This window comes from Gallinula chloropus (genome assembly GCF_964237585.1).
Source record: "Gallinula chloropus genome assembly, chromosome: 1".
Classification (NCBI taxonomy): Eukaryota; Metazoa; Chordata; class Aves; order Gruiformes; family Rallidae; genus Gallinula; species Gallinula chloropus.
The window spans coordinates 187,527,372-187,553,835 of NC_140085.1; the positions used below are offsets into that span (position 1 = coordinate 187,527,372).

Genomic DNA, 26,464 nt, shown 5'->3' on the forward strand with positions numbered 1-26,464 from the left:
CCCGAGTCCCTCAGCCTCTCTGGGTCAGAGAGATGTTCTGGTGTCCTCAGCATCTCCACAGCCCTTTGCTGTCCCCTCCCCAGGAGCTCCCTGTCCTTCCTGCCCTGGGGAGTCCAGCCCCACATACACTGTTCCTGATGGGGCCTCCCCAGGGCAGGGCAGAGCAGAGGGGCAGGAGAACCTCCCTGACCTGCTGCCCACACTTCTCCTGACATCCCCAGGATCCCATTGGCTTTCTTGTCCCCAGGACACATCACTGGCCATGGCCAGCCCGGTGTCCCCCAGCACTCCCAGGGCTTTTCCCACAGTGCTGCTTCCCAGCAGCTCACCCCAAACTGTCCTTGTCCCTGAGGTAGGACCCAGCATGTGCCCTGGTTGATCTCCAGAACACCACTCCTTGCCCAGCTCCCCAGCCTGTCCAGATCTCTGTGGTGTCCACCAGACACCAGGATGGAGAGGGAAACACAAGAACCCCCATTATCCTGTACCCTTACATGTGCACAGCGCTTAAATTGGCAACAACCAATTGGCATCACCGTGGAGTTCAGCACCAGAGTGGGACCAGTTCGCTCCCTGTGTCTCAGGGGAACGGTTCTGCACCCCTCTGGCCATGAATCCTGGTCTCCCAGGGTTTTAATTGGTGGTTGGGAGTGGGGCTGTTGGCTGTTGGCTGGCGGGGGGTCGATACGCCGGCCCAGCTCATATCGAGCCGCAGCGCCCGCAGCTTCTATTGCTCCATTTAATCATCTTGTGCAAAATTTACAGAGCAACAGGAAGGATCAATATGGAATTTATCACGTTCCCTTGGAAATGTGAGCATGGAGAGAGAGAATCAGAGAATCATGGAACCACAGTCTGGTCTGGGTTGGAAGGGACCCCAAGGATCACAGAGCTCCAACCCCCTGCCACAGGCAGGGCCACCAACCTCCAGGCCTAGGGACCCAATGGGCTCTGGAGGTCCATTCCAACCTGGAGCCCCCCATAGCCCTTGTCTGCAACAACAGCATGAGGAGGGACAGGTCTCCACAGGGAGACTGAAGTGCTCCAGGTTGTGTCTCTGCCTCAAACCCACCTGCTTGAGATGCTGCATCCCCACAGCTACAAGGGCAGAGCTGGGAATCCACATCTGGAGCTTAAACCTACTCCAAAGTCTCCTGCAGAGACTCGCTGGTGGGCACCATGAGCCATCAGGGAGGGCTGGTGGGACCCGACAGGGAGGAGTAAACCCAGACACCAGCCTGGGAGCTCCAGCTCTGATGCCTGAGGATCGGATCCTGCCTGCGAGCAGCTCCAGCAGTGGGATGTGGACTTAGAAGGGGGCAGGATGGTGGCTGAGCTCCCTGGCCAGGCTGCCTGTGGGACGCTGAACCGTTGAACCCCGGGTATTTCCCACAGCAGATTTAACCAGTGAGGTGAGAAAAGCCCCCTGTGAAAGGAGGAGACCCCCACCACCACAGAGCAGAGGACACCCTGCCTCCCTTCCTCCCAGCCCCACACAAAGCCCTCCGGCGGCATCGATCGCGCCCGTGGTAGCAACCGGTGCAGGGATGTGAGGTGTTGGGCAGCCCTTCTCCTGCACAAACACCACTCTCCACGGTGTCACCCCAGGTCAGGAGGCTGTGAAATGTCACCGTCAACCATCCCATAAAGGACAACAAGAGCGGCGACTCCGTCTCGCGCTCTGCTGGGCACACACACGCTGACCGCCAGGCGAGAAGGTCCTGCAAGGGGTCAAGCGAGTCGCTGAATGGACCACAAAAGGCCAGGGGTTGGGGGTGAGGGGTGAGCGTTACAGGGGCGGGGTGGGGTGGGGAGAAGGGGGGGGCTTCCCTTAAAAAACACATCAAGAGCCCAGCGCCACGGGGTAGTTGTTGGAGCGGAGAGAGAGAGAGGGGCTGAGGCGGCGGCTAATGGCTTTGGCCCTGAGGGCACCGAGGGAAGGGAGGAAGGAAGGAGGGAGGGAAGGGTTGGGGTGAGTAAAGGGTTTGTAGAGGGGCAGGTGTAGGGAGGGGGTGTGGGAGGGAGTGAGGGGAGCTGGTTCCACGTCAGCAACCAGGAGACATCCTCTGCCATGGTGTCAATGGTGGGGGAATTACCCTCACAAAGGGCTCCGGCCGCGATCGCTCGGACAGGAGTTCGATCAACCAGCCCTTCGGCCATGGAGTCATCAAGGATTAGACTGAGGGATGTGGGGACCAGGAGGAGGGGGACACCCCTGCACCCTCTCCTTGCCTCTCCCCACACCCCAAGTGATGGGGAAATGGAAACCCCAAAACTCCTTGGAAGGAATGGGAAGGGGTGGCCAGTGGGTTCACCTCCCAAAGAGAGGAGACCTGTTGTGTTGAAGGAGTGTGTTGCTGGGGAGTCTCACGGGAACCAGGGCTCCCAAGGGTACATGGGTGGGATGGGATGGCAAAGGGACATCAGGTTGAGGAGTGGTGGGTGCTACAAGGAGCTTCCCATGGGGCCCAGGTGGAGACCTGTCTTGGTGGGTTTGTGTTCCCCGGGATGCACTCGTGTCTCTGTGAGATGATTATTTTCCCCAGGAATCATAGAATCCCAGACTGGTCTGGGTTGGGAGGGAGCCCAAGGATCACACAGTTCCAACCCCCTGCCACAAGCAGGGACACCAACCTCCAGGCCTGGAGCTACACAGGGTTGCCCAGGGCCACATCCAACTCGGCCTTGAAAGCGCGTCCCTGGCGCAGGCTCTGGGGCTGGATGAAGAGCAGGAGGGCGCTGGGCAGCGTCCCGCTGGAGTGGCGGCGGCAGAGGAGTCAATTCAGCACTGACACAATCCCCCCCGTTGTCCCCAGCGCCACACACGCTCCAAGAGGCTTCTCCTCCGGAGCTCCCAGCGAGTTCATCTCCACAGCCAACAAAGCGCCTCTGTGAGCAGCGTGTGGCACGAGCAGGCGCTCAGCAAGACGGTGGCGGCTCCGGCGCGGATACAGAGACGGCTTTGAGCAAGAAGGGCCCGTCCTCTGGATGAGGAGGAGCCTTCATCACAGCAGCACTGGCCTCGCTGAGCGGGGCACAGAGGAGGAAACAAGCTGGACCTCACCCACCTGTTAAACACAGGCAGGGGTGGGGACTCAGCCCCCTCCCTGGGCAGCCTGTTCCACAGCCCCACAACTCTGCCAGGGAAGAACTTTTCCCTCCCATCTGAGCTGACCCTGCCCTGGTGCAGCTTGAGCCCATTTCCCCTTGTCCCATCTCCTGTCCCCTGGCTGAAGACACCATCGCCCACCTCTCTGCACCCTCCTGGCAGGTCAGTGGAGGTGCTGAGAAGGTCTCCCCTCAGCCTCCTCTTCTTCAGGCTCAACACCCCCAGCTCCCTCAGCCGCTCCTCAGAGGATTTGCCCTCCAGCCCCTTCCCCAGCCTGGCTGCCCTTCTCTGGACTCGCTCCAGGACCTCCATGTCCTTCTTATGGTGAGGGGCCCAGAACTGGACCCAGCACTCGAGGTGCGGCCAGCAGTGTGCCCAGGTGGCCAGGAAGGCCAATGGCATCCTGGCTTGTGTCAGAAATAGTGTGGCCAGTAGGTCTGGGGAGGGGATTGTGCCCCTGGACTGGGCACTGGTAAGGCTGCACCTCGAGTGCTCTCTCAGCCTTCCCTCCCACCAGAGATGCTCCAGCCCCTCCTCATCCTTGTACCCTCCCTGGACTCTGTCCAGCAGCTCCCAGTCTGTCCTGAACTGGGAGCCCAGCACTGGACACCCAAGTCCAGCTGTGGCTCAGCAGGGCTGAGCAGAGGGGAGGAGAACAGAACCTCCCTGGAGCTGCCGGCCACTCTCTGCTCAAGGCCCCCAGGTCCCGTCGGCCCCTTGGCCATGAGAGGACACACTGCTGGGCATGGAGAGCTCGGTGCCACCAGCACTCCCAGGTCCTTCTTGGCAGCGCCGCTTCGCAGCGGGTCACCCCGAACTGTTCTGGTGCTGGGGGGACCCTACACTTGCCCTGGTTGAACTTCTTTTGGTTCCTCTCTGCTCAGGAGGAGTGACCTGGTTTGGCCTCAGAGCTGAGGTTGGACTAGAGACCTCCTGAAGTCTCCTCCAAGCCAAACTACGCTACAACTGTACACAGTTTCATCTCTAGTATCCCTATGGATCTGTCCTCCAGATCCATTATGACCTAAGAGATGACAGCCAAGCAGGACCCATGAGAAGAAGGGCTCTGTGGTCCAAGCAGAAGGACCATTAAGTCCACGAGCTGATTTCGACCAGTACAAGAGCTGCACTGCCAAGGAAACAACAGCACCAGAGCCTCAACCTTTTGATGTGCCTACCAGCACCCACCCAGTGCTGTTTCACCCTTCACAGTAAGGCAGAGATGGACACACCTCCACTAATGGCAGGAGGGAAGGGTGAAGGTGACAACAGCCATCAGAAGGACAGGAGAACAACCCACTGAGGGGGAAGGGGAAGGCAGAAGCTTCCCAGATGCAGATAAAAGCCCACAGAGAATCACAGCTCATCCCAGCAGTGAAAGGCCTTGGTCCTTGCCCAAATTGGACAGATGTGGGGGTCAGAAAAAGGTCCTCCTGGCCCAAAGGGCCTGTTGGAGCCTCAGAACTCACCTCCATCCAGCAGCAGCTTGACTGTCAGGTAGTCATCGGCCAGCACCGCGTAGTGGAGAGCTGTGCAGCCCTTGAAGTTCGCTCGGACGTTCAAGCGGTTGTTGAAGTCGTCTTCCCTGGTCACCAGGACTGTGGGGGGAAGAAGGAGGAGAGGTCAGTTCCCTGAGGACAAGAGCTGCTTGTCTGAATGAGCACAGGCCACCTCCGTGGGGCTGGAAGTGTAGAATCACAGAATCCCAGACTGGTCTGGGTTGAAAGGGACCCCAAGGGTCACAGAGCTCCAACCCCCCTGCCACAGGCAGGGCCACCAACCTCCAGGCCTGGAGCTACACAAGGTTGCCCAGGGTACCATCCAACCTGGCCTTGAACACCTCCAGGGATGGGGCACCCACCCCCTCTCTGGGCAGCCCCTTCCAGCCCCTCACCACTCTCTCTGGAAAGAACTTCCCCCCAGTATCTCATCTCACCCTTCCCTCCTCCAGCTTCACTCCATCCCCCTTGTCCTGCCACTCTCTGCCCTTTAACAAGCCGATTCCCCTCCTGTTTCTCTGCTCCCTTCAGGGATGGGAAGGCTGCAATGAGGTCCCCCCACAGCCTTCTCTTCCCCAGGCTGAACCAGCCCAGCTCCCTCAGCCTCTCTTCCTAGGGGAGGTGCTCCAGCCCTCTGAGCATCTCCGTGGCTCCTCTGACTCCTCTCCAACAGTCCCACATCTTTCTTGTGTTGGGGCCCCAGCTCTGGACACAGGACTCCAGCTGGGGCCTCCCGAGGGCAGAGCAGAGAGGGACAATCCCCTCCCTGTCCCTGCTGCCACCCCTCTGCTGATGCAGCCCAGGATCCCATCGCCCTTCCGAGCTGCAAGAGCACACTGCTGGCTCATGGGGAGTTTCTCATCCACCATGACACCCTTTCAGTACAGTAATCCTTTCTGAGATCGGACCCCAATCCCCCCCTTGGGGCCGTTTGAGACCAATCCCCCTCATCCCATCGCTTGTCACCTGAGAGATGAGACCGTTCCCAACATCTCTGCCACCACCTCAACTCCCCCTTCCTGGAGTGAGGGGCCCAAAACTCAACCCAGTATCAAGGTGCCTCACCAGAGCTGAGGTCAGAAGCAGCACCTTGTGGTAGGACACACAGTGGGAGAGGTGGAGGAGCCGCTGGTGCTCTGGGGCTCATCAAAGACCCATCAGTGGGTGCTGTTTCTGCTGAGCTTCTCACTTTAAAATTGAGGTGACATTGTCACTGCTGCCCCACCAAACTCCTTTTTGGGGTTCTCCAGCAGACCAGCCCATGTGTCATGGCCAAGGGGGGCTCCAGCACCTTCCACGGGCTTTTGAAGATCTGCTGGTGTTTGAGCCCTTGGCTCTGGTCACCAGCAATGGGGAGGGGGAGGAAGTGGCTCATTTAGGGACTGAAGGGAACCCCGGGCTGAGGGACACTGAGGGGAGCAGAGCCCACATATTCCAAACATGGGCCCCAACCCTGCCCAGATGGATGACCATGGACACCAAAGAGGTGAAGGGGTCCACAGCTGAGGCCCTGCCACAAGCCCACCTCTTGTGGCTGAGGGGTCTGGCATCCCCTCTCTCATTTCCATGTTCACCATCTACACCAGCTCCTGTATGAAGGGCAGATGCCACCATGCAGGCCTGTGGGCTTTATATCCCATGTTCTGGGGAAGAGGGGGGGCTGTCCCACCACACCCAGAGCTAAAGGAGACCAACCCACCTCCCACTGAGCTGAGGGGGGACAGGCAATAGGGCCACAAGCCCTCTGTCCTGCTTTGGGAGAGGAGAAAGCCCCAAAAGCCCATCACAGAATCTCAAATCACTGGAGGTGTTGGGTGGAAAGGGACCTTCAGAGCCCACCCAGTCCCACCCTGCAGTGAGCAGGGACATCTTCACTAGAGCAGGTCTCTCAGAGCCCCAGCAAGCCTGACCCTGAATGTCTCCAGGGATGGGGCCTCCACCACCTCTCTGGGGCAACCTGGGCCAGGGATCCGCCACCCTCAGAGGGAAGAACTTCCTAAGGGCTCATCTAACCCTGCCCTGAATCACACATAGAATCACAGACTGGTCTGGGTTGGAAAATAACCCCAAGGTTGACACAGTTCCAAGCCCCTGCCACAGGCAGGGCCATCAATCTCCAGGCCTGGAGCTACACAAGGTTGCCCAGCGCCCCATCCAATCTGCCCTGCTCTAGGTTAAACCATCATCCCTTAACCCATTACTCTATGTCCTTCCAAACAGTCCTGCCCAGCTTTCCTGTGGGTCCTTCAGGGGCTGAAAGGGGCTCAAGTGATGGTGGGACTTCTCCTGGTGAACCACCGTGGGTTAAATCCTGCACCCAGCTCTGTGGCGAATGCCCACAGCATGGTGAGACCACGTTTAGGGCCTTTGTCATCAGAAGGGGAAAGGGGCTCTGAGCACCTAAACACCTTCTGCTCTGCCCTGGTCAGGCCCCACCTGCAGTGTTGTGTCCAGTTCTGGGCTCTCTGGGATAAAAGGGACAGGGATCTCCTGGAGAGAGTCCAGAGGAGGGACATGGAGATGATGAAAGGCCTGGAGCATCTCCCCTGTGAGGAAAGGCTGAGGGAGCTGGGGCTGTTCAGCCTGGAGAGAAGCAGCCTGAGAGGGGATCTGATCAATGGGTATCAATATCTGAAGGGTGGGACACAGGGGGACATGGCCAGCCTCTTCTCAGTGTCTGTGGGGACAGGACAAGGGGCGATGGCCTCAAGTTGGAGCACAGGGAGTTCCACACCAATCTGGGGAAGAACTTCTTCCCGGTGAGGGTGAGGGAGCCCTGGGACAGGCTGCCCAGGGGGGTGTGGAGTCTCCTTCTCTGGAGATATTCCAGCCCCATCTGGACACCGACCTGTGTGACCTGTCCTAGGGAGCTGCTTTGGCAGGGGGGTTGGACCCGATGGGCTCTGGGGGTCCCTTCCCACCCCTACGGTTCTGTGATCCCATGGTCAGCGCAGTCTCCATGTTCCCCACTAAGATCTCCCAAGAGATTTCAAGACCAGAGAAATTCACAAGAACAGAACTCCATAAACAAATCCCCAACTCCATCCCAATTCAACATTTCCACTAACGAACCGTGGACCTCCAGGAAGATCAATTAATGCCCCAGCTCCACCCCTTTCCCTTTCCCTTTCCCTTTCCCTTTCCCTTTCCCTTTCCCTTTCCCTTTCCCTTTCCCTTTCCCTTTCCCTTTCCCTCTCCCTCTCCCTTTCCCTTTCCCTTTCCCTCTCCCTTTCCCTTTCCCTTTCCCTCTCCCTTTCCCTTTCCTCCCCTCTCTCCTCCCTCTTCCTCCCCTCTCCTCTCTTTCTCCTCTCCTCTCCTCTCCTCTCCTCTCCTCTCCTCTCCTCTCCTCTCCTCTCCTCTCCTCTCCTCTCCTCTCCTCTCCTCTCCTCTCCTCTCCTCTCCTCTCCTCTCCTCTCCTCTCCTCTCCTCTCCTCTCCTCTCCTCTCCTCTCCTCTCCTCTCCTCTCCTCTCCTCTCCTCTCCTCTCCTCTCCTCTCCTCTCCTCTCTCCCCTCTCTCCCCTCTCCCCTCTCCCCATCCACACCATCTCTCTATTTATCTGTCGTCATTTCCTACCCAGGGAGGAGCAGGATAATGAACTCCGTGCGTCAGGGAAGATGAATCTGGGCTGGTGGCGAGCGGGGCGGTAAGGAGATTAAAGCCTTATTATTGTTGGGGGGTTGTTTCCCCCACGGTCCATCCTGACAGCTCCACTGTCACCAGTAAAGAATGTCTGGGAGAGAGATAATCATCGGAAACTCAATAAAGCGTCAGGGGAAGGACTCTCCCCCATCCATCACCTGGTGCCTGGAAATTTTCAGCCCTCACTCTCCCCTTCCTGCCATCCATATAAATGTCTGTAATATATTTTGGGTGGGGAAAGAGGAGGGGATGAAGGAGAAAGAGGGGGGAGAGATGTGGGATGCTGGAGCCACTTCGCCGTTAACGGCTGTTTTTATGAAAACAATATTTATATGTGAGATATGTAAATGGGTTGTGAATATATATATATTATTATAAAAAAAAAACCCAAAACAAAGGCAGTTTCTCTCCTTCTCCCCCTTCAGAATTTATTCTTTTTAATAAAACACGTCAGGGAGAAGAATTGATGGAAGTTGAGGGGGAGCAGCCGCCTCTCCCCGAATATATGGCGCTGCGGAGGGGCGATTATTGGCCCACACACTTTGTCTGGAATAAAGTCTATGGGTATGGGTGATGTATGGGGGTTCTAGAGGGCTTCCAGAAGGTTCTGGGCACGTTGTGTTGGATGATGATGATGATGGTGCTCCCTTCTGGGTGGGATCCAGAGAGGGATGGGAGTGATCTCACACAGAGTCACAAGGTTGGAGAAGACCTCTGAGATCATCAAGTCCAACTGTTCCTGTCCTGTGCTGACCCAGATCTCTCAGTACCTCATCTCCCCATCTGGTAAACACCCCCAGGGGTGGGGACTCAGCCCCCTCCCTGGGCAGCCTGTTCCACAGCCCCACAACTCTGCCAGGGAAGAACTTTTCCCTCCCATCTGAGCTGACCCTGCCCTGGTGCAGCTTGAGCCCATTGCCCCTTGTCCCATCTCCTGTCCCCTGGCTGAAGAGACCATCGCCCACCTCTCTGCACCCTCCTGGCAGGTCAGTGGAGGTGCTGAGAAGGTCTCCCCTCAGCCTCCTCTTCTCCAGGCTCAACACCCCCAGCTCCCTCAGCCGCTCCTCACAGGATTTGCCCTCCAGCCCCTTCCCCAGCCTGGCTGCCCTTCTCTGGACTCGCTCCAGGACCTCCATGTCCTTCTTATGGCGAGGAGCCCAGAACTGGACCCAGCACTCGAGGTGCAGCCTCACCAGTGCCCAGTCCAGGGGCACAATCCCCTCCCCAGACCTACTGGCCACACTGTGTCTGACACAAGCCAGGATGCCATTGGCCTTCCTGGCCAGCCGGGCACACTGCTGGCTCATGGTCAGTCACCCACCACCCCCAGGCCCTTCTCTGCCTGACAGCTCTCCAGCCAGTCTCCCCCAGCCTGTAGCGCTGCTCGGGGTTGTTCTGTCCCATGTGAAGCTCTCTGCACTTGGCCTTGTTGAACCTCATCCCGTTGGTCTCAGCCCATGGGTCCCATCTGGTCAGATCCCTCTGAAGGGAGGACAGAAAGAAAGGAACGCCCCCCGCCCCACCAAGATTGTCCAATTGGGGGTTCATCTCCTGAAGTCACCCTGTGGGTCACGAACAATTCGGGTATCAGCACCTCTGTTGATGCCACAGAGCTTCCAGCTCTTAGCAGGGAGGTGGAAGGAAGTGGAGATGGGTAATGGCACTGGCACTGCAAACTGGGATGGGGAAACTGAGGCAACGACGACCACCGGTGTGAAGCCCGGCACTACTGGGGATGGTGGGGACACCGCGGGGTCAGAGCTGAGGGGGGCAGGTCAGCGCGGCGCTGGGAGTGGGGAGGCATCGTCCAGGGACAGTGGGATGGAGGGACAGCACCCTTGGGGATAATGGGATGGAGGGACAGCACCCTTGGGGACAGCACCCTCAGCACATCTGCCACATGGGTCCCTCGTGGGGTTCAGCAAGGCCAAGGGTGAGGTCCTGCCCATGGGTTGGGGTGATCCCAGCACAGTGACAGGCTGGGGGAGGGTGTAGGGAGGGAGGGAGGGAGGGATGGATGGATGGGGGATGGATGGATGGATGGATGGATGGATGGATGGATGGATGGATGGATGGATGGATGGATGGATGGAGGATGGATGGAGAGCAGCACTGAGGAGACCTTGGGGCTACTGGGGGACAAGAGCTCAACCTGACCCCTCACTGTGCACTGTCAGCCCCAAAAGCCCCCCCTGTCCTGGGCTGCATCCCCAGCAATGGGACCAGCAGGACTGGGACAGGGGGATTCTGCCCCCCTGCTCCGGGACACAGACCCCCCAGCAGTGCTGCCTCCAGCTCGGGGGTCCCCAGGACAAGGAGGACACGGAGCTGTGGGAGCCAGTCCCCAGGAGATGATGGGAGGGCTGGAGCCCCTCTGCTCTGGAGCCAGGCTGGGAGAGCTGGGCTGGCTCAGCCCAGAGAAGAGAAGGCTGCTTCTGGGGAGAGCTCCCAGCCCCTTCCTGTCCCTCAAGGGGCTCCAGGAGAGCTGGAGAGGGGCCCCAAAAAACACTCACCGGAGGAAACACTGCAAGGAAAATGTCCCTGTTCACATGCAATGACTCTGGGGGCCAGAAGCCGGTGTCAACACCCACCCAAACCAGTGACATCCTTCAACGTGAAGTCACCTGGCCAAACCCTTCACTTGATTCCCACCCACAAGATCTGAGAAGAACCTGGGGGTTCTGGGGGAAGAGAAACTCCCCATGAGCCAGCAGTGTGCTCTTGCAGCTCGGAAGGGCGATGGGATCCTGGGCTCCATCAGCAGAGGGGTGGCAGCAGGGACAGGGAGGGGATTGTCCCTCTCTGCTCTGCCCTCGGGAGGCCCCAGCTGGAGTCCTGTGTCCAGAGCTGGGGCCCCAACACAAGAAAGATGGGGGACTGTTGGAGAGGGGTCAGAGGAGCCATGGAGATGCTCAGAGGGCTGGAGCACCTCCCCTAGGAAGAGGCTGAGGGAGCTGGGCTGGTTCAGCCTGGAGAAGAGAAGGCTGTGGGGGGACCTCATTGCAGCCTTCCAGTCCCTGAAGGGAGCAGAGAAACAGGAGGGGAATCGGCTTGTTAAAGGGCAGAGACTGGCAGGACAAGGGGGATGGAGTGAAGCTGGAGGAGGGAAGGGTCAGATGAGATATTGGGGGGAAGTTCTTTCCTGAGAGAGTGGTGAGGGGCTGGAAGGGGCTGCCCAGAGAGGGGGTGGATGCCCCATCCCTGGGGGTGTTCAAGGCCAGGTTGGATGTGGCCCTGGGCAACCTTGTGTAGCTCCAGGCCTGGAGGTTGGTGGCCCTGCCTGTGGCGGGGGGTTGGAGCTCTGTGATCCTTGGGGTCCCTTCTCTGACCAGCCCAGTCTATGATTCCATGATTCCATGACCTGGAAAGCTCTGAGGCAAGTGCATACAATTGGAATTACCTTCCAAAGAGTGGAGGCCCTTTTCCTTGGCAGTCTCATACACGCTGCTGAAGTTGTCCCCGAGGTTGGGATCTGCGTTGGCCGCCAGCAGGATCTTCACCACGCTGGAAGAAATGAGAAGTAACATGAGGCAGAGGCAGCTCCTGGGGAAACTGAGTCCCTCAGTGGCTCAGGAAGCCTCCCCAGATGTTCCTGGCTAGCAAGGGGACACTAAATCCATGAGAGGAGCAGTGATTTCGGCAGGAAGCAGAGGGAAGGGCTCTACCCACTCCTACATGGATGCAGCTGATGGAAGCCACCCTTGAAAAGGCACCTCTGGCACCCAGCTCAGTGCTGGGAGGCTGGTGGCCAGGCTGTGCCTCTCTCTGCCCTCACCAGATGATGCAGCGGCCCCGGTGCTTCAGCAATGAATTTCAACTAATTCCAGGGGGTTCTGGAAGGATTTGGAGCAGTTGAAGCAGATCCCCATCTCTGAGGAGCAGCCAATGACTGTGAGAGCACCATGAGACCTGCCAGGACCTCTGGAAGGGATTTCATCTCTGCTCATGTTGGGAGCTTCACAGAACGATCCAACCATGTGTGGTCTGGGTGGGCAGGGCACCCCCAGTACACCCCTGGCATGGGCAGGGACATCCCCCACCAGCCCAGGGTGCCCCAAGCCCCATCCAACCCGGCCTTGAGCCCTGCCAGGTATCCCAATGCACCCCTAGCTTCTCTGGGCACCCTGTGCCAGAACCTCCCCCCTCCCCAGGAAGGATTTATGCCTCCCAGCCCCTCTCCACCCCCCTCATGTAGCTGAAGGCCATTCCCCTGGGCCTGGCCCTCCCTGGCCTGGGCACCAGCCCCTTTCCAGCTCTCCTGGAGCCCCTTGAGGGACAGGAAGGGGCTGGGAGCTCTCCCCAGAAGCAGCCTTCTCTTCTCCAGGCTGAGCCAGCCCAGCTCTCCCAGCCTGGCTCCAGAGCAAAGGGGCTCCAGCCCTCCCATTATCTCCTGGGGCTCCTGGGGACTGGCTCCCACAGCTCTGTGTCCTCCTTGTCCTGGGGACCCCCAAGCTTTTGGAAAAGCCAACGGCCCTTCAGAATCTCCACACAGGTCCCCAGGCTCAGCCCTGGTCACCTCCACCAGCACCCACACACCCAGGACCCGGTTCTGCTGCCTTCCCCCCACCACAGCCCCAGGAAATGATCTGTGGGGGACATCAGGAGCTCAGTGAGTCGTGTGCCAGCCTGACACGGTCCCCAGGCAGCAGCCAGACCCTGCTTTGGGGACAGGAGAGCCAAAACCACACCTGGCATAACCCCAGCCTAACCCCAGGAGTAAGCCTGGCTCACATCTGCATTCACCTCCATGCTGGAGACAAGTCCTACCAAGCTTGAGATAGTCAAGGACTTCTTAATTTGCACTTAAAGGCACTCTTCATCCAAAATGTGGGAAAAAAAACCCCATAATTGGCCCAACACAGCCAAAAGTTGGGGGTCTGGGTGGGGGTTGGCCAGGTCATCACCAGGATCAGGGCCCAGCCTGGGTGAGGAGCGCCTTTTACCCCCCTAGATGTTTTCATTAGCATTCCTACCTGATTTTAGGCCAGGTTTTGGGTAATTACTGTCCCATGAACAGCCTTTTCTCTACCTCCTCTTAGCCTTTGCTACTGGGGAAACCCTGTTCTGCTCCACCAGTCACTTGGAATGGTCAACAGTCGTCACACTCCGTTGCTGAGCCCATTGTCCTCCAGCAAAGGTGGGAGGTACCAAAGCCCATCCCTTCCATGGCCGGGCAAACAAGGGGGGCCCGTTGCTGCTGGGACATCAAAGTTAAACAAACAACCCCAAAACTGGGCCTGAAGGAGCTCCCTGAGGAGGTCACGGCTTCCAGCTTGTCATGGAACACATCAAAGTTCGCACCACACACGAACTGGGCACACGGATTCGGATCGGTGTCGCCCGAGAGCGGATCCTGGGGCTTTGTGAGCAGCTTTAATCCCCTTGTTTTCCCAAGTAATTAAGCTTCTCTGCTTATGAACTTGTGACTAAGTAAAGCATCGCCCACGAGGTCGTCACATCAAAGCTCCTTCTCCTGTCTGTCCCACGTTGCCCAAAATTGGATTTCTTTTCCTCTCTCTCTTTTTTTTCCTCCCCTCTTTAAATAATAACAATTTTAAAAAGCCCCCTAATTGAATTTAGTTGTTATTTCAGAGCATCTTTAAAAGGTTCTGAGAAGCCCCCAGAGCTCCTCATGGGAACGAAAGAGGGAGGGCAGTGGCGATAGGCCTCTGAGCTTCATAAAGGCCCCGCATGAAAGGCCCAGCCATGGCTGGCAGGGAGATGGCAGCTCTTAGGGCGGCTCCTCGGGAAACGCCGGGGTGTCGGGATCGCTGCTGGAATGTTCTGGCAAGCCAAGGGCTTGGCAGAGGGCAGAGCCCCTTGGGGACTGGCCTGCCCGGGTCTCTCACGTGAGGGTTGAGCTCCACGCCACAGCCTGAGAGGCCCAAAGGTTTGGGGAGGCCTGTGTAGGGCTTGGTGTGGCGTGAGGGGAAGGTGAGGCAGCTCTGAGGTGACCTCCCTGCTCCTAAATGAAGGCTGAGCCCAATGTACAGGCAGAGAAGGGCCTGGGGGTGGTGGGTGACTGACCATGAGCCAGCAGTGTGCCCGGCTGGCCAGGAAGGCCAATGGCATCCTGGCTTGTGTCAGACACAGTGTGGCCAGTAGGTCTGGGGAGGGAATTGTGCCCCTGGACTGGGCACTGGCGAGGCTGCACCTCAAGTGCTGGGTCCAGTTCTGAGCAACCAGAGAAGGGCAATCAGGCTGGGGAAGGGGCTGGAGGGCAAATCCTCTGAGGAGCAGCTGAGGGAGCTGGGGGTGTTGAGCCTGGAGAAGAGGAGGCTGAGGGGAGACCTTCTCAGCGCCTCCACTGACCTGCCAGGAGGGTGCAGAGAGGTGGGCGATGGTCTCTTCAGCCAGGGCACAGGAGATGGGACAAGGGGCAATGGGCTCAAGCTGCACCAGGGCAGGGTCAGCTCAGATGGGAGGGAAAAGTTCTTCCCTGGCAGAGTTGTGGGGCTGTGGAACAGGCTGCCCAGGGAGGGGGCTGAGTCCCCACCCCTGGCTGTGTTTAACAGAGGGGAGATGAGGTACTGAGAGATCGGGGTCAACAGAGGACTGAGATCATTGGACTTGATGAGCTTCAAGGTCTTTTCCAACCTGGTGACCCTGTGGTTCTGTACCTGGAGTTCCTGCTGATGGCTGCCACCATGAGTGCTGTCCAGCCCAGTCTGTGCCTTGCGTTCACGTCAGCACCTTCCACCACCAACCTGGAGAAGAGGAGAGGGAGGTTGAGGCCATGGAGAAGACACCAGAGCAGCCGGGAGCCGCACCACAGGACAGTGTCCTTCCCCACCTACAACACCCAACGCAAAGCCAACTCAAGCTGGTTTCTCACTGCTACCAGACCGGTACAAACCAGTGGGAGATGCCAAGCACAGCACAACACCCACTGTCTCATCCCTTCAGGCTTCATTTCCCCCCTTCAGTTGGATCCCCACTGCCCCGAGACCCAACCGGCACCTGATGAGAGGTTTGGGCCAAGCCCACGCCAATGGCAGACGCTGGGTGGTCCTTGCATGACATGACAGCAGGGGTGAACCCAAAAAGCAGGAGGCATCAAACCACCCTCCATGCTTGTCCTGCCACTCCTCAGCCTTGCTTGCTGTGGCTTTGCCCGGCTCTGATGTTCTTCAGGCTCTCAAGCACCAGGAGGCCGCTCGATCCTTCCACCATCCTCTGATCCCACAGCAACACCACTAATTATTCTTCACCCCAGAGACTTCTGGATGTTTCCAAGAGACAGAACTTACTCAAAGCTTCCCTCTTCCATGGCCAAGCCTGGGATGCAGCCCAGCGGGACGCCGTGAGTCCGGCTGAGCCCACCACCTCTGCTCCCCACCAGGTGAAGGCTCCTTGTGGGAGCTCGTTAAACTCATCCTAAACCAAGCGTGGAACCCAGGAGGTCCTTAAGGAGAGCATGGGAGTGCTGGTCTCCCTGGGGACTGCTAGGAAAGAGGGAAGTTCAGGCTTCAGGCCCGAATTTTGGAGTGCTTGAGGTGAATGTGATGGGACGAAGTTTGGAGCCCGGGTGTTGGAGCCCACAATGACAGCCCCATGGGTGTGAGGCAGTGAGGTGGTGCTGGTATCGAGCCGGGACAGGCCAGGCCCAGCTTCACAGAGCAAGAAAGAGATTCCCCCTCTTGGCTCATCCACAGAACCACAGAATCCCAGGATCTCCTGAGCTGGAAGGGACCCCTAAGGCCCATCGAGTCCAACCCCTGCCTCCACACAGGCCCAGGGGAACGGCCTTCAGCTGCAGGAGGGGGATGGAGAGGGGCTGGGAGGCAGAAATCCTTCCTGGGGAGGGGGGAAGCCCTGGCACAGGGTGCCCAGAGAAGCTCCAAACCCTGACCAGCCCAGACACAGGCTCTCGTTGCACAACCAAGCTTTTCCCAACACCAAGCACTAATGACATGGGGCACTAATTACACAGGACTCTGTAATGATGGGGAAGCCCCCCAGCAACAGCAGCAGTGACAAGCCTGCGCCCCGGCAGCGTTTGGTGCTGAGGTCACAGCCCCTCCAGCACCAGGCCTGTGTCACACCAAGCCTGCAGCCCTGAGCACTGAAGGCCAGTGCCTGCACCACCTCCTCTTGACACCCAGCCTGGACCTGCAGGCCAAAGCCAGTCAGCGCAGGGCACTGAGCGCATCGGCCAGACGCTTCTTGCCCTCAGCCCAGCTCGGGGCTGTGACCCCTTCCCTGGGGAGCCTGTGCCAGTGCCCGACCCCCCTCTCAGGACAGAACCTCTTCCTGACACCCAGCCTAAACCTCCCCTGTGCAGCTTCACGCCGTTCCCTCGGGTTCCAGCCCTGGTCCCCACAGAGAGGAGAGAGATCGGTGCTGCCCCTTCGCTCCCCTCGGCAGGAAGACACAGACCCCATGAGGTCTCCCCTCAGCCTCCTCTTCTCCAGGCTGGACACATCAACATCCCTCTTCCCAAACAGTGGTTCTCCCACCTTTCCCTCTGGGTAAGGTGTAGGAGGGAGGAGCTGCCACAAGCTCCACACTGTGAGTGACGACATGAGTGACAACATAAGCTGGGTGTCACACTGGGAAGTGGGGTGCTTTACATATCTAATCCCCCCTTCCCCCAGCTGAGGCCATCGATGGCCGTTGGGGCTGCAGACACACGCTGAACATCCATCTGTTCCCCTGAGGATGTCTGGAGGGACGGATCTGGATCTGGATCCAGCTGTGCTCAGCAGCAGTGTATCTGGACAAGGGGCCGTGGGCACAAACTGGAGCAGGGGAAGTTCCCCCTGACCCTGAGGAGGAACTTCTTTGCTGGGAGGGTGGCAGAGCCCTGGGCCAGGCTGCCCAGAGAGCTTGGGGAGTCTCCCTCCATCTCTGGAGCCATCCCAACCCCGTGATCCTGGGCGCTGTCCTGTGCAGCCTGCTGGAGGGGACCCTGCTCTGGCAGGGGTGGGACTGGGGGATCTCCAGGAGTTTAACGATAACGATACGATAATGGTAACAACTCTCTGTTACCAACCACCCCTTGCTCAAACACCCCTCAAACTTGACACTACCCAGTCACAGAGGAACAAATTTTAGCACAGAGCCCTCACCAGACCCTATGGTGACCCACTGAGCTGCTGCAGGACCAGGCATGGCTCCCCCTGGGGTACATCCTGACCACTTTCTCCTCCTTCCAGCACCTCAGAGCTGGAAGCAAAGGAAGGTGCCAGGCATTGGGTTGCTTCAGCGAGACACATCCATGAAGAGCTGGAGCTCTGGGATGTGCCTGGATAGGTGGGTGGAGGGAGTCTGGAGCTCAGCTTGGTGTAGGGGAAGAGGGAAGAGGGTCCAGCTCAGATCCATGTCACAACTGCTCCTGGTAATCACCAGGTCCTGGTGGGTGACAGGATGGCCATGAGCCAGCAGTGTGCCCAAGGAGGCCAATGGGATCCTGGAGGGCATCAAAAGGACTGTGGCCAGCAGGTCAAAGGAGGGGATCCTCCCCCTCTGCTCTGCCCTGGTCAGGCCCCACCTGGAGTGTTGGGTCCAGTTCTGGGCTCCTTGGTATAAAAGGGACAGGGATCTCCTGGAGAGAGTCCAGAGGAGGGACAGGGAGATGATGAAAGGCCTGGAGCATCTCCCCTGTGAGGAAAGGCTGAGTGAGCTGGGGCTGTTCAGCCTGGAGAGAAGCAGCCTGAGAGGGGATCTGATCACTGGTTATCAATACCTGAAAGGTGGGACACCCCCACCCTTCTGATGGAGCCCAGGATCCCATCGCCCTTCCAAGCTGCAAGAGCACACTGCTGGCTCATGGGAAGTTTCTCATCCACGAGAACCCCCAGGCCCTTCTCAGCAGGGCTGCTCTGCAGGAGCTCTTCTCCCAGTCTGTGTGTCTGTCTGGGATTCCACCAGCCCAAACCATTCCAGAGTCTGGTGAGAGAATCCCTCCTATCACACCCTACTCCAGCACACACCATGCTGAGGCTTCATTTGGAAGCCAAACTTCTCCTTTTTTGGGTTATTTTTGCTTATGAACCATCCCCAGCTGCTCAGCAACCCCAGATTTTGCCCAACTTTTCATTGGTGGTCTCCAAAATTCCCTGTTTTCTTTCCCCCCTCCCACCCCTTTCCCGATTTAATGATACAACGACCTCCTAAAACAGCCAAAGGGATTTACAGCAGGATTTTGGGTGTGTGTGGGGGGGGGTGGGGGTGGTGTTGGTTTTCTTTAATTAAATAGAATCTGATGTACTCCTGGGAGTTGTACTCCCCCAGCACACTCTGGGAAGGAGCAGGAGTTGTACCCCCCTCAGCGCACTCTGGGAAGGAGCAGGAGTTGTACTCCCCCAGCACAGTCTGGGAAGGAGCAGGAGCTGTACTCCCCCAGCACACTCTGGGAAGGAGCAGGAGCTGTACTCCTATGAGTTGTACTCCCCCAGCACACTCTGGGAAGGAGCAGGAGCTGTACTCCTACAAGTTGTACTCCCCCAGGACACTCTGGGAAGGAGCAGGAGCTGTACTCCTACAAGTTGTACCCCCCCAAGCACACTCTGGGAAGGAGCAGGAGTTGTACTCCTATGAGTTGTACTCCCCCAGCACACTCTGGGAAGGAGCAGGAGCTGTACTCCTACGAGTTGCACTCCCCCAGCACACTCCAGGAAGGAGCAGGAGCTGTACCCTTTGCACCTACATCCTATTTTACCTCCAACTCCCAAACTTGGGAGCACTTTGATCCATCCAGAAGAGAAAAAGAGCCCCAAGAGGCTTCTCCTCCCCCCCCCACCCTCCCTGCTCGCTCGGGTGCCCCCGGACAGATGTGCCTCCTATTCAGGCCGGCGCCGGGGTTCTGGGTGACTAACTCGGTGACACCGGTGACACCCGGAGGGCATGTTTGAGTTTGTGCTCAGTGCCCGGTGCTCCATCCCGACAGCTGGAGGAAGAGGAAGCTGGAAACTTGAACTTTTAGGTTTAACAATAGCCCCATGGCTCGGAGCCCTTCCCCAATCTGGCAATGTTTAACCAGGGGGGGAAGGGGGGGGAACCCCGCAGCCGCACTCGGCTTCTGGGAGCTGTGGTCTGCAGGAGGAAAATCATCAAAGCCAATGATGTCTCTGAACAGCAGAGCCCAGTTCCCCCAGTAGGAGCTGGGGAAAGGATCTGGCTGCTCCAGGGAATGTGGGGAGCTCCTGGAAAGGCTTTGCTCTTATATAATAATAGACTGGTCTGTGTTGGAAGGGACCCCAAGGGTCACAGAGCTCCAAACCCCTGCCACAGGCAGGGACACCAACCTCCAGGCCTGGAGCTACACAAGGTTGCCCAGGGCCACATCCAACCTGGCCTTGAACACCCCCAAGGATGGGTCATCCACCTCCTCTCTGGGCAGCCTGTTCCAGCCCCTCACCACTCTCTCTGGAAAGAACTTCCCCCCAATATCTCATCTCACCCTCCCCTCCTCCAGCTTCACTCCATCCCCCTTGTCCTGCCAGTCTCTGCCCTTTAACAAGCTGATTCCCCTCCTGTTTCTCTGCTCCCTTCAGGGACGGGAAGGCTGCAATGAGGTCCCCCCACAGCCTTCTCTTCTCCAGGCTGAACCAGCCCAGCTCCCTCAGCCTCTCTTCATAGGGGAGCTGCTCCAGCCCTCTGATCATCTCCGTGGCTCCTCTGACCCCTCTCCAACAGTCCCACATCTTTCTTGTGTTGGGGCCCCAGCTCTGGACACAGGACTCCAGCTGGGGCCTCCCGAGTGCAGAGCAGAGAGGGACAATCCCCTCCCTGTCCCTGCTGCCACCCCTCTGCTGATGGAGCCCAGGATCCCATCGCCCTTCCGAGCTGCAGGAACACACTGCTGGCACATGGGGAGTTTCTCATCCCCCAAAACCCCAGGTGTGGGCACATAGAGCTCGAACGTGGCTCAGGGAAGGGATGAGGAGTGGAGCTCCTGGGACACGGGGGTTCCCAGGGGAATGGTGCCCCTAACCCAGGACATGGAAATAAATCTCCCAAAATCAGAGGGATGCTCTTACAAATCCCAGTTTTGGGAGGAAAACAGCTCCTGATAGATAGTGGGGCCACCCCAGGGCAGGGAGGGTTGGTGAAAGCACCCCAGGAGGAACCCAGGTGATGAGGAAGCTGAAGAGGCACAGGACGACCAGGCAGAACCGGATACAGACCCGGCGAGACGCTGGTCTTGGCCTGGTGCCTGGAAGGAATGATGTTTGCCAGGACAGGCTGAAAGAGGGAGGGAAGGTCTGGGATGGATGTGCACAGCCTGGCTCCCAGGGAGCGGGGCGGAGGGAGAGCGGAAGCGCTGGCAGTGATGACGTGGTTTGGGGGGGCTGTCGGGGGAGGGGGAGGAGAACGCGTGGCCTGACCCCCAGGAGCCCCGATTCGTCACCAACCTCCCAACGCAGCAGCTACGTCACACGTCACGAGGCTGAGAGCCTGGCTGGGGCAGGGAGCTGGGGACAAGGTGAGACAGCACCTAGGGACACTGACACCACAGACTCACAGAGCTGGAGGGGTTGGAAGGGACCCCCAGAGCCCATCGGGTCCAACCCCCCTGCCAAAGCAGCTCCCTAGGACAGGTCACACAGGTCGGTGTCCAGACGGGGCTGGAATATCTCCAGAGGAGACGACTCCACACCCCCCTGGGCAGCCTGTCCCAGGGCTCCCTCACCCTCACCGGGAAGAAGCTCTTCCCCAGATTGGTGTGGAACTCCCTGTGCTCCAACTTGAGGCCATCGCCCCTTGTCCTGTCCCCACAGACACTGAGAAGAGGCTGGCCATGTCCCCCTGTGTCCCACCCTTCAGATATTGATACCCATTGATCAGATCCCCTCTCAGGCTGCTTCTCTCCAGGCTGAACAGCCCCAGCTCACTCAGCCTTTCCTCACAGAGGAGATGCTCCAGGCCTTTCATCATCTCCCTGTCCCTCCTCTGGACTCTCTCCAGGAGATCCCTGTCCCTTTTATCCCAGGGAGCCCAGAACTGGACACAACACTCCAGGTGGGGCCTGACCAGGGCAGAGCACAGGGGGAGGATCCCCTCCTTTGACCTGCTGGCCACACTCCTTTTGATGCCCCCAGGATCCCACTGGCCTCCTTGGGCACACTGCTGGCTCATGACCTGACAGGGGTGCAGAGAGGTGGGCGATGGTCTCTTCAGCCAGGGGACAGGAGATGGGACAAGGGGAAATGGGCTCAAGCTGCACCAGGGCAGGGTCAGCTCAGATGGGAGGGAAAAGCTCTTCCCTGGCAGAGTTGTGGGGCTGTGGAACAGGCTGCCCAGGGAGGGGGCTGAGTAACCCCCTTGTGTGTGTTTAAAAGACTCAGTTCCCTGCTGGGATTCTGGCCTCTTCCAGGAAGCACAGTGCACCCCAGTACCCACTGATACTCGGCAGATACATGAGGAGATGGGGCTGCTGGATCCCAAAATATGTAGGCACCTCCCAGCCCACCTGTGTCCAAGCACAGGCCTGGGGGATAGCATGGACCCATGGAACCCAGTCTCCATCCTCCCTCCTTGGAGCTGCTGGAGAAGCTTCAGAGATCAGTTGGTCCATTTGGACCTGGAGGAGCATCGAGTCCAACTGCCAGCCCAACACTGAGCCACGTCCCCAAGTGCCACAGCTCCCCTGGGGCTGAACCCCCCAGGGGATGGGGACCCCCCCACTGTCCAGGCAGCTGGGTCCGATGCTCTTTCAGGGAAGGGATTTGCCCCCCATCTCTGATCCAAACCTCCCCCAGCCTGACTTGAGGCTGGATCCCCTCATCCTGTTGCTGGTTCCTTTGGAGAAGAGACCACTCCCCTCACTACCTCCCTCCATCAGGGCTCCCCTCAGCCCCCTCCAGACCAACCCCCAGTTCCCTCAGCAGCTCCTGTCAGCCCCTTCCCCACTCTGTTGCCCTTCTCTGGACACACTCTGACCCCTCCATGTCCTGCTGGGAGTGAGGGGCCTGACCTTGCCCCCAGCGCTCCAGGGGCGGCCCCACCAGTGCCCGGCACAGGGGACGGTCCCTGTGCTGGTCCTGCTGGTCACAACGCTGCTGGCACCAGCCAGGACACCGTGGGCCACCTCGGCACCCCGGCTCCAGCCCCAGTTCTGGCTCCAGCCCCGTCCATCCCTAATTCCATCTCCAGCCCTGGGCACAGCCCCAGCTCCAGCCCCGGCTCCAGCCCCAGCTCCATCTCCAGCCCTGGGCACAGCCCCAGCCCCAGCTCCAGCCCCAGCCCCAGCCCTGGGCACAGCCCCAGCCCCAGCTCCAGCCCCGCTGCCCCACAATCCCCTCGGGTGGGTCCCTGACAGAGATGGGCCCAGACCGGCCCCATTCCCCAGGGAACCCCGCTCCTGGCCGGCTGCTGACCCGATTCCCGTCCGTGTGTCCCCCAGTCTCCCGCCCGAGCCCCGCGGCACCAGCTTCTCCAGCAGCCCCGGCAGCAGCAGCCTCCCGCCTCCCGGGCACAGAGCACACGCCCCCCAGTATCCCCTTGACCCAGCCCAGGCCTCAGCCCGGGGCCACAGCACAGGCAGGCGGCTGCCTCTAGGGCCCGGGAGGGGAAGGAGCAACCTCCAGCTGCAGGCCAGGAGTGCCCGCCCTCTCCTCTCCTGCTTCCTCTCCCTCCTCCTCTTCCTCCTTCTCCTCCTCTCTCCCTCCTCCTCTCTCCCTCCTCCTTCTCCTCCTCTCTCCCTCCTCCTCTCTCCCTCCTCCTTCTCCTCCTCTCTCCCCTCCTCCTCTCTCCCTCCTCCTTCTCCTCCTCTCTCCCCTCCTCCTCCTCTCTCCTTCCTCCTCCTCTCTCCCTCCTCCTCCTCCTCTCTCCCTCCTCCTCCTCCTCTCTCCCTCCTCCTCCTCCTCTCTCCCTCCTCCTCCTCCTCTCTCCCTCCTCCTCCTCTCTCCCTCCCTCCTCCTCTCTCCCTCCTCCTCCTCCTCCTCCTCCTCTCTCCCTCCTCCTCCTCCTCCTCTCTCCCTCCTCCTCCTCCTCTCTCCCTCCTCCTCCTCCTCCTCTCTCCCTCCTCCTCCTCCTCTCTCCCCTCTCCCTTCTCCTCCTCCTCTCTCCCTCCATCCCTCCCCTGCCAGAGCAGGGTCACCATGAGCAGGGCACACAGGATCCCATCCAGGACCCCAGGGTTGGGATCTCCTGGAGAAGGAGACTCCCCACCCTCTCTGGGCAGCCTGGCCCAGAGCTCGGGCACCCGCAGAGGGAAGAAGTTGTTCCTTCTGTTGGGATGGACCTTCCCCTGCTCCAGTTTGTGCCCATCACCCCTTGTCCTGTCACTGGGCACCCTGAGAAGAGTCTGGCCCCATCCCCTGGACACCCCCTTTAGATAGGGGTCAGTGTTGATGGGATCCCCTCATACTCTTCTCTTCCCCAGGCTGAACAGCCCCAGCTCTCTCAGCCCCTTTCCCTCCAGAGACGCTCCACCCCCTCCTCATCCTCATCCCCAGACTCTCCAGCAGCTCCCAGTCTGTCCTGAACAGGGACACAAGCCCCTGCCCAGGCTGGAGAGCTACTGGTGGGGGGTGTGAGGCCAATCCCACCCTTCCTACTGCCCCACCTCTCCAGCAGCTCCTCACCTGTCCACCTCCGAAACGTTGTTGACCCTCGCAGCGTCCAGCAGAGCTTCTTCTGGGGAGAGAGAGAGAGAGAGGACAACACAGGTGAGCATGACCCACACCCCCCGTCCCACTGCACCTCCACCCCTCAGCAAACACCAAAAGCCCTCACCCACCAACCTCCCAGCGCCCCAGGGCGTGGTGCTGGGATGGAAGGGCTGGAGGGGGACACCCCAAACCCCAGCCAGCACCTCCATCCAAATCCCTTCCTCCTCCCCTCCTCACATCCCCCTGCCTGGGGGATCAGTCTCTCCTGGCATGTGGGTGCTGCCAGTCTGCAGCTTGGAAGGTGCCACGGGACAGGGAAAGGTCCTTTTGGGGGTGAGGAGCCGGAGGAGGTGTCAGCACCCCAAGAAATAAAGCCTCCTCCTGCAATGGGCAGGCTGGGGGTGCTGTTGGCACCCTCACCCCAGGCAGGGTGGCATCAGCACCCCCAGGCCAGGCAGGGTCTGTAGTGGGGTGTGTGGGACACCTCCCGGCTGGGGAGGGAAGGACAGCACCCCAGAGCTGCCCCAGAGCTGCAGGGGAGATGCTCAAAGCTGGAGCAGCCAGCAGAGGGGTACTGGGGGGCTGGGAAACCTCCCCTCAGTCCCCATGAGCCTGGGGGAAGCTCAACAGCCCAAGGGGGAGGTCCTGCCCGTGGGCCGGGGTGATCCCAGCACAGCCACAGGCTGGGGGAGGGATGGAGAGCAGCCCTGAGGAGAAGCAGTTCAGGGTGTTGGGGGATGAGAAGCTCAACCTGACCCCTCACTGTGCAATGTCAGCCCCAAAAGCCCCCCCTGTCCTGGGCTGCATCCCCAGCAGTGGGACCAGCAGGGCTGGGACAGGGGGATTCTGCCCCTCTGCTCTGGGACACAGACCCCCTGGCAGCGCTGCCTCCAGCTTGGGGGTCCCCAGGACAAGGAGGACACGGAGCTGTGGGAGCCAGTCCCCAGGAGATGATGGGAGGGCTGGAGCCCCTCTGCTCTGGAGCCAGGCTGGGAGAGCTGGGCTGGCTCAGCCTGGAGAAGAGAAGGCTGCTTCTGGGGAGAGCTCCCAGTCCCTTCTCGTCCCTCAAGGAGAGCTGGAGAGGGGCTGGTGCCTAGGGCAGGGAGGGCCAGGCCCAGGGGAACGGCCTTGAGCTGCAGGAGGGGGATGGAGAGGGGCTGGGAGGCAGAAATCCTTCCTGGGGAGGGGGGAGGCCCTGGCACAGGGTGCCCAGAGAAGCTCCAAACCCTGACCAGCCCAGACACTGGCTCTCGTTGCACAACCGAGCTTTTCCCAACACCAAGCACTAATGACATGGGGCACTAATTACACAGGACTCTGTAATGATGGGGAAGCCCCCCAGCAGCAGCAGTGACAAGCCTGCGCCCAGGCAGCATTTGGTGCTGAGGTCACAGCCCCTCCGGCGCCAGGCCTGTGTCACACCAAGTCTGCAGCCCTGAGCACTGAAGGCCGGTGCCTGCACCACCTCCTCTTGACACCCAGCCTGGACCTGCAGGCCAAAGCCAGTCAGCGCAGGGCACTGGGCGCATCGGCCAGACGCTTCTTGCCCTCAGCCCAGCTCGGGGCTGTGACCCCTCCCCTGGGGAGCCTGTGCCAGCGCCCGACCCCCCTCTCAGGACAGAACCTCTTCCTGACACCCAGCCTAAACCTCCCCTGTGCAGCTTCACGCCGTTCCCTCGGGTTCCAGCCCTGGTCCCCACAGAGAGGAGAGAGATCGGTGCTGCCCCTTCGCTCCCCTCGGCAGGAAGACACAGACCCCATGAGGTCTCCCCTCAGCCTCCTCTTCTCCAGGCTCAACACCCCCAGGGCCTTCAGCCTTCCCCCCCACACACCTTTCCCCTCTCCCGGATCCACCGCAGGCCAGCACGGAGCCGCGGGGGCTCCCCGGGCAGCCCCCCCGCCCCAGCCCGGCCCCCCCAGCAGCGATAGTCACCCTTGGAGTGCCGGTCCCGCACGTAGCACCCGGCCAGCGCGGCTGCCAGCAGGGCGGGCGCCGCCGCGCCGGGGGGGCAGCTCCCGGCTCCGCTCCCACGCCCGCCGGGGTCTCCTCCGCGCCGCCGCCGCCGCTCGGGCCCGGGCACCGGGCAGCCGGAGCCGGCCGGCCGGGGGGTCGGCAGCGGCACCTCCGGGGCCTCCCCGGGGCCGCGGGCCGGCCTGGCCGCTGCGGGGAGGCCCCAGGCGCGGGGGGGGGTCGCCGCCGCCGCCCCCGGCCCCGTTACCGGGGGGCAGCCCCCGGGGCCCGGCCGCCGCCGCCACGCGCTGGGCTCGCGGCGCCCCCTGGCGGCGGCGGCCGGCAGCGACCGCGGCCCGGCCCCGGCTCCCGCCGCCGCCCACGGGTGAGCCCGCAGGAGCCGCGCCAGCCCCGGCGGCGGCGGGCGGGAGGCGAGGGACGCCAGCATCGCCCCCCGCGGTCGCGGTCCCGCTCCCGGCGCTGCACCGCGCCGCTTCACCCCCTTCCCCGCAACTCCGGCCGCTGAGGCGGGCGACGCAAGATGGCGGCCGCCGGCTGCCCGGCGCGGAAGAGGCGTCAGAGGCGGTGGGGGGGTGTCGCGCAAAGCCTAATGGGAGTTGTAGTCCGCCGCGGCCGCACCGGCACCACAAAGGGCGAGGCGAGGACTACAACTCCCAGGGGGAACGGCGGCAACGAGAAGGACGC

The 26,464-nt window shown here is 60.3% G+C and overlaps 1 protein-coding gene across 1 annotated transcript in view; it reads right to left on the bottom strand.

Annotated features, from left to right (window-relative positions):
- Positions 1–26,207, bottom strand: part of CLPB (ClpB family mitochondrial disaggregase) — a gene marked incomplete at its 5' end in the record, with an annotated part of 62,248 nt that extends 36,041 nt beyond the window's left edge. Inside the window, 6 exons of the mRNA XM_084280483.1 lie at positions 4,579–4,707; positions 11,649–11,752; positions 14,869–14,955; positions 23,782–23,833; positions 25,742–25,962; positions 26,143–26,207. Of these exons, the coding sequence (XP_084136609.1) occupies positions 4,579–4,707; positions 11,649–11,752; positions 14,869–14,955; positions 23,782–23,833; positions 25,742–25,962; positions 26,143–26,207 (658 nt within the window). The remainder of the gene's footprint in view (positions 1–4,578; positions 4,708–11,648; positions 11,753–14,868; positions 14,956–23,781; positions 23,834–25,741; positions 25,963–26,142) is intronic.
- Positions 26,208–26,464: the final 257 nt, after the last annotated feature.